General features: G+C 33.6%; 1 protein-coding gene across 4 annotated transcripts in view; it reads right to left on the reverse strand.

Moving 5' to 3' along the window:
• The window catches only part of UHRF1BP1L (UHRF1 binding protein 1 like), a 101,818-nt gene that overhangs the window by 56,316 nt on the left and 33,725 nt on the right, over positions 1-11,777 (reverse strand). For all 4 annotated transcript variants that reach the window (XR_003791088.1, XM_029205225.1, XM_029205226.1 and 1 more), the window contains exons 2-6: positions 7,491-7,653; positions 6,249-6,287; positions 5,022-5,113; positions 1,312-1,501; positions 305-445 (exon numbers count right to left, since the gene is read on the reverse strand). Coding sequence is in view for 3 of the 4 variants with exons in the window: in XM_029205225.1 (XP_029061058.1) it covers positions 305-445; positions 1,312-1,501; positions 5,022-5,113; positions 6,249-6,287; positions 7,491-7,653 (625 nt within the window). In the remaining variant the exon portion in view is untranslated. The remainder of the gene's footprint in view (positions 1-304; positions 446-1,311; positions 1,502-5,021; positions 5,114-6,248; positions 6,288-7,490; positions 7,654-11,777) is intronic.

The raw sequence follows: 11,777 nt of genomic DNA on the forward strand, positions 1-11,777 counted from the left end.
GAAAGCCCACGCACAGCAACGAAGACCCAACACAGCCAAAAATAAATAAATTAAATAAATAATTTTTTTAAAAAGACCCTATTTCCGAATAAAGTCACATTAAAAAAAAAATCTAAATATTAAACTTAGAAACCTGAAAAATGTTACCATTACATTAGATTTCTTCAAATATTGCTTGAGGCACTATATTTCCTTTTATTTTACACTTTTAATATGCCAATATTTCAGCTAAAAAATAATTTAAAATTTCCCATCAATTCTAATAGCTATCACATAAATCATAAGGGTAACCCTGTTGACTTACTCTTCTTTTAAGTGTGACTCTGATTTTTGATTGGTTGGTTATTAATCGAACGGGAGCACACATAATTTCAAGATGTGAGCTTTGGGTAGCATCTGCCTCTATTCGAATCATCTGCCAATTTATTTCCTTAAAGGTCAAAACCTAAAGAGAATATAGAGATTAGCTTCACTTACACAAAATAGAATAAGAAAAATGTAGATTTGTAAAAACAAAAAAAAAGTTATTATAAAAATGTATTTCTTCACTAATTTTCATATGACATTCTAGATCTATTCACTATGCTTTAATTTTTTTTAATTGTAGAATTCCAAATTCAGTAACACATCTTCATAATTATATTCATCATCTGTAAAGCTGTTAACAGTTTTATTCTAAGTAATTTAATTTTAATATAAAGCACAAAGAACATTTGAATTATGTAACCAAGAAGAATTTTAAAAACATATTTTAGTTATGTATATTTAAAATTCAATTCTGAGAAGCTAAGAAGTTAAAATAGGACTCATTAACTCTGCAAGTTGAAATATTACAGTAAAAACATTAAAATATGCACATTATATAATTAAATGATTAAAAGTAGTACAGAGAAAAGTATAGTTAAAGGGCAAAAGTAAATCTAGTAGTATGTGAATATAAGCAACCATAAAAAGTAATTATTTTAAATATACTTTTTTTAAATTAATTTATTAAAAAAAATTTTTTTAACATCTTTATTGGAGAGAGTGGTATGGACTTATATATACTACCAAATGTAAAATAGATAGCTAGTGGGAAGCAGCCGCATAGCACAGGGAGATCAGCTTGGTGCTTTGTGACCACCTAGAGGGGTGGGATAGGGAGGGTGGGAGGGAGGCCCAAGAGGGAGGAGATATGGGGATATATGTATATGTATAGCTGATTTACTTTGTTGTAAAGCAGAAACTAACACACCACTGTAAATGTACCTTTATATTAATCAATGACTAAAACATTTTTTAAACAAAGAAAGAAAAGGAAAAAATCTTTACCTCTCCTCTCTGTGGATCCTGAATACGAGCAAATCTTAAATCTCCATGTTCCCAGTTCGCATTTACACTATAGATCCGTAGCTGGGAAAGTTCAAAGGATGCATTGAAGGCTTTTGCTCCAATGCGGATGACAATGGAATTTACAGAAACAGTAATTCCCTCAACTACTTTTTCAGCAAAGCCGTATTCACTGGGAAAACAAAGCAGAACAAAATATAATGCACTAAAACCAAAATAAAATCATTAGAAGTGAAAAAGTTTTGTCAATATTCTCACACAAGTACACAAACTGCCATAATAGTATTCATTTTTGTTTAACAAAACACATTTTTGTTAAAACAATAATCTAGTCTGGTTACATGTAAGTTACAAAAAAAAAATGTTCTTCTCAAAATGATAAAAGGTTTTTAAAATTGGAAGTTACTCTCTAAATTATTATAATCACCTTCCAAAGTTGCCTAGTCTCAAATAGCATTAGTGCAGACAACTGGCATCAATGTTAGTAAGTAAGAGGGCTAAATTCTTGACACAAAGAAGGTTGCAGAGGCCAGGTGGAATATAATCTCATAATTTAGAAATAAAGTCAGAAAAAGTTCACATTCTCTAATTCAATTCAGCAAGTATTGAGCATCTACGATGAGGACAATGCTAGGACATAAAGAAAAACAAAGTAGAGTTGTGGCGTTACAGGGTTTGCAAGTTACTTGGGTAGGAAAAAAAACACATATCCTAGCAACTGAAACATGAGGCAGTCTGTAATTAAGTGTTTTTAAAAAGGAATCATCAGTACACTTGGTAGAGGAAGAAACTGTTTATAGTTAATGAGAAATATATCCAGGAAAGAAAGATGAACTTTCCTCAAGGAGGGATGAAAAGGAAGGGAAATCTCAGAATAGGGAAAAGCATGAGCAAAGACATGGAGAATAATAAAGTAAAGGTCACATTTCAAGAATGGTAAGTACAGTATGACTTGAATATAGACTATCAGTATATTTTGGCAGGGGGGTGGTGAAAGTTTGCCAAATTGGCACCTTACTTCAATTATGACCATTATTCCTAAATCTATATCACTATCCAGATCTCTTACTGTAACTTCAGACTGTAAAATTCAAATGTCCACCAGACAGTTCTACCTGGCTGCCTCTCACACATTTCAAAGCCAACACACATAAAAGTGAGGCCATCATTTTTAATGATCATGCACACTGCTCCTCTATACCTGCTGCTATGCTTCTTGATTTACTATCTTAATGAATAAATAAAATTACTCATCTTTTCTAAAATTTAGATGACATCTTTTAAATCAGGATACACTTTGTAGGTTATGTGTAGATTGCATGAAATAATGCATATGAACCACATAGCCCATCTCTGGACTCAAGATACTGAAAAAGATATAACTGCTATTTATAGTATTATAAATAGTAGTATATTATTACTAATACTACTGGAAGTCTCTGAGCCTCAGTTTCATCATTTGTAAAATGAAAATCATACCTATTTCAAAAGGTTGCTGTGGTCCTTAAGTGAAATGGTGTATGTGTAGTAATTTATACGGTCCTTGGCTTCACTGAGGTAATTTTGTTATAAAAAAAAGGTGGTTGTCTACCTGGGGTTTAGAAAATTGAGAACTGAAGAGGAAGAACTCATCAGCATCCTAGGGAGGAGTTGCTGTGATCCTAAGGACAAATACTGGTCACTTAGACAGAAATATTCCTGGAGTTGGAAGAATATTTCTATAATAATTATCTGGGAATACCCTTTGGAATATCCAAATCCATCTAATCTAATCTATGCACATTAAAAAGTGCTACAATTGTACTGGACAATTTACCATCAGAAGGGTGAAGGTGGACTCAATGACTAATGTCTACATGTTTCTGGTTTATGTCATCCATTATAAACGAAATTTCAGTTTACAAATAAGTCTCTTCTGAGTTTGGTTAATCTTCACATAGATGTTTATCTCCTTCATGTGAAGTGATAAAATCAAATTTCTGAATTTACAAAGTTTCCTAGACCATCAATCTGTGGGAGCATTGTTAGCCTACAGGTTCTGCACAGAAGGAAGGGTCACCCTATTAATCGTTAATTTCCCTCTATTTTAATCTCTTAGCTAGAAATAAAATCAAATAGATCAGTGTTTCCTTAAATTGCATGACTATAAAGAATTGTTGAAAATACATATTCATATTCTTGATAACCATTCTAGACCTAATGAATCCTAATTTTAAAGGAGGAGCCTAAAAAACTCTGTGAATTTCATAAGCACCCTAAATGATTGCTACAATTAGGCAAGTCTGGAAAACAGAAATAGATTAAGATACTACCATACAATGTAAGGATTACCATAATATGATTACAAACCCAAAATTATAAAGCTTGTTGACACTATAAAAACATGAATTGGGAAGAACAGTATCAACTACACTTAGCATACAATAAGAAAATACCTAATTTCTGCCACACCTAATTAAAATAAATCATTTGTTTATAGCAACTTTCCTGATCTTCTTTTGCCCTTTTAATAGTCTTATAAACATCTCAACTTTTTCTCCAATTTTCTGAGTCTAGCCAATTTTAAGATCAACTGCTCTAACCTACTCTATCTAACCTGAAATCATAATCTAAACTTTAAAATCTCAAATTGCTGGAAAATACGTAAACTACCAAGAAGTTAATGTGAAAGCTCTTTTCCCCATCACTATTACATATAGTCCAAATATAAACTGTATATCTGAAAAATCTGGCCTTCAGTCAACTCTCAGCAGTGGATGGATCACCATTTGATTCCCACACGAAAAGCCACTGATCAGACTGCAGGTATTCTCACAGAATGCATTAATAATGGTGGCTCAACCTTGGTGAAAGAGGAGGAAAATATGAGAGTGCAAGAAACAGAGTATGTGTGTGTATCTGTATGTGCATGTTCATTCTCAAGAAGAGTTTATCACTGGTTTTATACAGCACCCAGAACACTGTAAATGTTCAGGGCTGCCACGTTGTACAACTTGAGGAGGCACTAATCACATTAAAATCAATGTAAACTTTTTACGTGAATAGCTGCACCATCCAGAAATAGCACCATGCAGAAAAACTGTTTTGAGGAAATGATATACAATACAAGATCCAAATTTACTGAATGCAAAGATGAATAGGCAAGTTTTTGAAGATCTATTTTTTAAGAACTATTCTAACTTCTCAAGGCAGCTTTGTGAAATGCTCCCCATGCTCCTACTTTATTAACATCTGATTTTTATCTATCAAAATTCAATCTGCGTAAAGTGTGAGCATTCTATATTTAATGAATTTTAGAGTAATCTGAAAGGTCTATAATTTTTTAAGGCATCAACTTAACTCTTAAGAGTCATAAAAATTCCACTGATGCATAGAACAAATGGTATACAGAGAAGCCACGTAAGAGACTATCTGATTTAGAATGCCTAAGCTCTTCTTTCATTTTCTGCTACTGCTCTGCATTTGACTGATCATTAGTATTTAATATCAAGGAAAGCAAGATGAATAAAAGAGGCTAAAAATCAATTCTGCTACTTTTGCAATGTATTTACTGAAACTGTAAAATGTTTGATGGGAGAAGTGACTAAAATAGAAACTGAAGTTAGGAAATTTTACTTTATGTCCCATTACCGCAGATAACAGAAAAAAAAATTCCCTTTGCCAGTCATACAGATTAATGGAAAATAGCTTACCTTTGTCCTGAAGCAGTTGCAATTGGTGATGGGCCATTTGGGGTTCGTGGTTCTTCACATGTACTCATTTCCATTATTACTTTATCCAAGGACTAATAAAAATATATTAAAAATGTAAACATTAGATATTTTATTTTATGTATATTATGTAGATATTATTTAAGACTATTTTTTCTTTCATTTCTTTAGGAGCAAAGAAAACAGTAAGTAAGCAGAGTTATTTTAAATGTTTCTCTAGAGGTCTAAAAAGAGAAATACTAAAAAAAAAGTGCTTAGTCCTTTCTCAAGGCACTTATTATCTGGTGGAAAAGCTTATTACAGGAGTACAGGAGAAAAAAACTGATGACATCATCAGGTTTTACAGACATATAATCGCTAATCCCAGAGTGTACTACATTATTAATTGATAAATTAGATTATTTATTAATAAATAGGACTAAACCACCTCTAAAAGCTTAAACCTGAGCTTTAATTAAAACCTGGGCTAATTAAAATAAATAGAACCAATCTAAAACCTGAGATTTAAGATGTGTAACTAAGAAAAATGCAAGAAATATGAAAAAGTAAATACTCTCATAGTAAAAAAGTTTCTTTCTCAGTCTAAGTTTTTTCTTGAAGGAAGATCAAATGTCCTTAGTAGTCATCACTAACACATCTCCAGTCATTCTTCATTCTCTATTTAACATTGTACTTATTATCTGAAATTGTCTTGTTTTGTTTACTTGTTCGTTGTCAGTCACCTTGTAAAAATATGCTCCCTCAGGGCAGAGGGGAGGTGCTCAGTAAATATCTGTGGTATGAATGAATCAATAAATGACCAACTGATCAGTTTTCCTTAAAAAGTAAAGTATATTAAAGAACATATTATATTAGGTCAGTAAAAGCAGAAACACAGAAAGTCTGGACCAAACTTTATTAAAAGAAGAATCTCATAAATAAAGTATAATATATCAATAAAAAGTTAAAAAATGCAATAAAATATACCAACTTACAATATAATATTCTAGACCTGAAAAACTTAAAAGACCCTCTCATTTTAAAGTTCAAACTTCTCATTTAAGAACTGAGAAAACTAAGTACCATCAAAATAGAATGAAAGTTAACTAGCAGAGAAGCCATGAGATTATGTTTCTATGAAACAAAATATTAATATTTTGTTTAATATTAATTAGATTTGTTAGATTATATGCATATATGTGTTTATTTCTGAAGCAATTCAGAACTTACCAAACAGATGGGATGTGTTTTCAGTTTTGTCCATGGTATCTACAAAAGAAAATTTTTCTTTCTTTAAAATGAATCATTAAAAAAATAATGTAAAACAGTAATCAACACAGATACTCTCTTAACGTAGTGAAAGACATACCAAATTATATCAGATGACTTTTTTCTTAAATTGCAAAATAATAAACTGAGCAATTCATTCATACTCTTGAAATCAGCTGCACCTATTTCATATTAAAAAAGACTACTAGCCTTATTTTCTTGGTCATCTTTTTAAATAAAAATTTCAGGTTCTCTAATATCTTTTTTCCCCAGTTCTGAAAACACATTTTAATTTTGTAGCTGAAGAATTCCTAGCAAAGCATAATCAGTGTTTTGTTCATTTAACAATTTTTTAAATTCTAGAATTCCAACCAATCTCCTTGTAGGTATTCAAGACAAATACAAAAGTGAGACCATTAATGTTAAATACAAGTAATGTCAAATAAATAATGTTCAAATATATCCTGCACTAAAAATGTCATGTTTTTAGACATTTGGGCTTATGGAGGATAGAACAAAAATTAAAGGTTACCATCAAAGGATACAGCAACTTTTCTACAATCTTTTCTTTGGAGCCCAATTTTAATTTTATGAAAAGTTAGCATGCAGTATTTCTACTGAGTAGGCTCCCAAACTAAGCCTAATCTTTAAGAGAAGGAAATGATATGATGCATGATTAGAGCCAAAGATAATAAGAAAGCTTAAGTTTTAATAAGCAGAAATAGTATTAAAAGAAAACTTTAAAAACCTCAAAATAAAAAACAAATGAGGAAAAGAGAGAATTTCAAATAAAAGTATAATGTCCAGAATAAGATAACTTATCAGTCCTTATGTCTTCATTTGAAGTAGTGCTTACTAACTACAGATTTAAATTGTCCCTTTTGACAACAAATCGTGTGAAAAAAATTTTAAATATGTACCAAATTATTTTATTAATAAAGCATCAACAATTTCATTTAAACATTAATATTAAATTTTAATAAAACTTAAAACCTATAAATTAATAAACATATATTAGCATTCAATTAAATTCAAAAGGCACACATTCATGCAATTATTTACAAGGTATCTGTCTTTTAAAATTATGTTAATAAAAATGCTTCTTTTCAGAATTACCTAAAACAAAATATTTATTTTAAAAGATAGGGATGAAATAAATAAAATGAAAACAGAAAGTGCCTTGCACAGATATCAAAGTCTCACCCTAATAGATGCTTTATTACAAAAAACTTTGTTGATAGCAAGCCATGTTGGCAAATCCAACATATTCTGGAGCACCTCTTCATCCAACTCCAAATTCTTCAGTTCACCTTCTCCTTTAAGGGTACTTAGATTTATCTTGTCAGGAGATAAATTTTTGGTAAATCTGAAAGAGAATATATATTGACACTTATTTTAGTGTTAGTTACTGTACCCCTGACTTGTTCTTGCAAATATACAGAGCATTAAGGATGTAATAGCAGCACTAAGAAACACAAAACCACAATGATAGGCTCTACTCTAATCCGTGTTTTTCAATGTGTTTTTGTCATTATTGTTTTGATCTCCCTTGTCCATAGCTCTCTTACACAAAGTCTACAGTATTTTTGGTATACATTTAAATATCTTATAACCAGACACAACCAAGCTCTAGTTCTTACTGTCTTTCAAATTTATGAATACTTAGTATCCACTATTTTTCAGGAACTATGCAAGGCTTTGAGCCATCCCCTACAGCATTTTGTTCACTTCACTACAGACAATATCACAGAAGTGGATATTCCTATTTTACTAACCAATATACAAGTAAGGTAAGGAAATGAGGTGGCCCTTTAGAAATAGTAGCAGCAGCAGCTGCCACCACTGCCATTCATCACGCCAAGAGCTTAATGCAAGTGCCCAAAGTCACATAGGAGACTGGACCCTGAATTCTAATTAAAGAACTCAAATTCTCTATAATGATTTAAAAAGGAAAGTTCTTAAACTCAAAAGAAAAGATTGAAAATAATAACAGTTAAAATAACAGTGAACATTTTCCAAGGGTTTATTGGATACCAAGCTCTTCTCTTTGAGTGCATGCGTTACTAATTTTCATGATAACCCATTAGGGTCAATACTATTTTCATTCCCACTTTCTTTTTTTTTAATATTTATTTATTTATTTGGCTGCACTGGGTCTTAGTTATGGCAAGCGGGATCTTCGTTGCTGCGTGCGGGATCTTTAGTTGCATCGTGCGGGATCTTTTAGTTGCAGTATGCGGGCTCTTAGTTGCAGCATGTGGGATCTAGTTCCCTGACCAGGGATCGAACCTGGGCCCCCTGCGTTGGGAGTGTGGAGTCTTAACTGCCGGACCACCAGGGAAGTCCTTATTCCCACTTTTTACAAGAGTAAATATAAAGAGAAACTAATTTATTTGCCCAATGTCACAACTAATAATGATGATAATAGTAATAATAACAATAAATTATACATGCACTTTAAAGAACTTTCATATATATTAATTCTTAACACAACCCTACAAAATAAAAAATTGCTAACTTTACCCAGCCTTACTTTTTCAAAAGTGAAACTATTGAAAAAGTTAACTACTGGCTAACAAAGGAGTTATTAGCCAGTCTTCTACCATTTTTTGATATTAAATATTAAAGTAACAAAATGTACTGGGTTATTTACATGCCCTACACATCAACAAGAATCAATATGCACATGCTTCTGCACCGACTCTAAACCAGAATTTCTTGAGCCAGATATTATCTGGATTCCTATCTTCTCACAAAATGTCAACACACTGACTTTCTCAATATAAAGCTCGTATTTAACCCATATTTGACCAAAGATGCTGAGCTGTTTCTCACTTACTACCAATGTTTCATTTAAGAATATGAAGTTTCCTGAGAGGCTGCCATTTCTAATCATATAGGAATGACCTGCCACTGCCTCAAGGCAGAATATTAGTGCAGAAGGGAACATTCAATAAGTACTTACTGAGGATTCACTATTCCGACACATACACTGGCAAGCAGTATACTCAAGGTTTTTGCCTTTCTGAAATATTCAGTTTAGTTGGTGAAGAGTGAATACAGTAGGGGTTCTTAATCCAGATCTTCTTTGAAATAGGGACTTTTGAGCTGATATCTAAAGGATGAGTAATAGAAGTTAACTAGGCGAGGAAAAGAAGGGGTCAGGAAATGAAGCGTATTCCAAGTAGAGGGAATAAAACATATAAAGGTTCTGAGGCAGGAGGGAGCATGGTATAAAGTGGAAGTGAAAAAGATCAGCATCTGGTATGTAGCAAGAGAGCCAGGGGAGCAGAAGATAACTCTGGAAGGACAAAGAGAGGACTGATTACACAAGGCCTTGACCATTTTATTCATTCATTCATTCAATAAATTTTAACTGATTACCTATAATTTAAAAGGCACTAGGCAGGGCGGGCTTTCCTGGTGGCACAGTGGTTAAGAATCCACCTGCCAGTGCAGGGGACAGGGGTTCGAACTCTGGTCCGGGAGATCCCACATGCCGCAGAGCAACTAAGCCCATGCGCCACAATTATTGAGCCTGCGCTCTAGAGCCCATGAGCCACAGCTACTGAGCCCACGTGCCTAGAGCCCGTGTTCCGCAACAAGAGAAGCCACCGCAAAGAGAAGCCGGCACACCGCAACAAAGAGTAGCCCCCGCTCACCACAACTAGAGAAAGCCTGCGTGCAGCAATAAAGACCCAATGGAGCCAAAAATAAATAAATATTTTTTTAAATAAATAAAAGGCACTGGGGATTTGAGAGTAAACAAAATAGATAAAAATCTCTTCCTTCATGGAGCTTAACTGGGGGGGTGGAACACAGAGAATTAAGAAATAAGTTAAATATATAATAAGTCAGATTCAAAGTGAAGAGGTACTCCTTATAGTTGAAATAAGAAATACAAATTTAAGTATATTGTTTAACCTCACAAATGTAAGCAATGGAAAAACTAACAATAGTGATATAATTTATTAGGTATTGTAGGTCGGGAAAATTTGGAGTGGTTAATTTAGTAAAATCCTTACCTATCTTAGCAGTAAGTGAGTATGCAAGATATAACACTGATACATCTAGAATGAACAGCATAAATATATAATTTAGAGCTAGTAGGGCAACAGTGAGGTAAATGCGACTGCCACTGGGGAACAAGATTGGAGGGATCAGGAAAGGATGGGTTGGAGGCTTGTTGCTTTTTGTGTTCAGCCCGCTTGAATTCATTCATTCATTTATATAACAAATATTTGTTGTGTGCCAAAAATGTGCCAGACACATAAATGAAACAGATGAGTGGGGGAGACGGGGTATTTTCTACCACAACAATGCCAAAATTTGAAACTGAATATTAGGCAGCCTTGTTCTTAAAATTTATTAGGCAATTGATGCCAACATTTTGCTCCCCTCTTCTCTTACCCTTCCTCTTACATTGTCATTCTGTAACACAAACTTTTCAGTCATCTGCTACCCACACCCAGTCTTGCTTTTTGGTGTTGTGGGGAACTTATGAATGGCGCAGTAAAGGAGAACTCTTACCTGTCCTATCTTTCCCCTCCAATGGCATGGCTAGGAGAGGTCCCAGGATTTCTGTGGAGGGGATTTGTGGTTGTTGAGTTCCAGGTAGTTATGAGACACTGCAGTGAGCTGAAGCAGCAAGGATGATAAGCATACTGAGCAGACTACTTTGGAGCCGGAATGAGAAAAGCTGTCTCTTTTTCTATATATTCAGGTACCAGAGCAGTGCATATAGAACCACCTGGGAGCGCTTAAAAAACTCAATGCCCAGGCACAACCCCCTCCCTTCCCACCCTCACCACTACCAATTAAATTAAAAAGTCTCTGGCAAAGGGACCTCAGGCACATGATTCAAATCATTAACATACAGTTCATAAGCGATTTCTGCACAGTTGATTGAGTTAAAAAATTAGAGCTTCAAACCACTTTTCATTCTGATATTCATAATATAAAGTCCAAGAAAGAACAACACTGACTTCCTTGACTTTATAATACATAGTTATAGTGTAAATAGAAAATGTATAGCTTTTATTTCATGAATAAGGTTAATTCTGTGGTCAAAAGCCCCCCCACACACCAACAAACATACTAGTTTACAGTTCTAATCTCACCTCTTACCCTCAGTGTCCCCATGCTGTTCTCCAAACATACCAGGCAAGCTCTCCTCCTTAGAATTTTTCACTGGCTGCTCCTACTGCCTGCAACACTATTTCCACCATATCCATAAGGCTAAGTCCCTTACCACCTTAGAGTCTACTCAAATATTACCTCCTCAATGAGGCTGCTGATGAAACAAAATTATTTTAAGGCAGGAAAAAAAATTTAACATGAAATTTTCTCTGCTGTTTGAGCCACTATACCTTCTCCTTAGTGTGCATTGTGCATCTGCATTATACAGTAACTAGGTTCCCTATTAAGACGCAGGAACATCTATACACACACACACACACACACACACACACACACACACACACACACACA

Source organism: Monodon monoceros, unplaced genomic scaffold (genome assembly GCF_005190385.1).
Source record: "Monodon monoceros isolate NGI ecotype Baffin Bay Population unplaced genomic scaffold, NGI_Narwhal_1 Super_Scaffold_6, whole genome shotgun sequence".
NCBI classification, from domain to species: Eukaryota; Metazoa; Chordata; class Mammalia; order Artiodactyla; family Monodontidae; genus Monodon; species Monodon monoceros.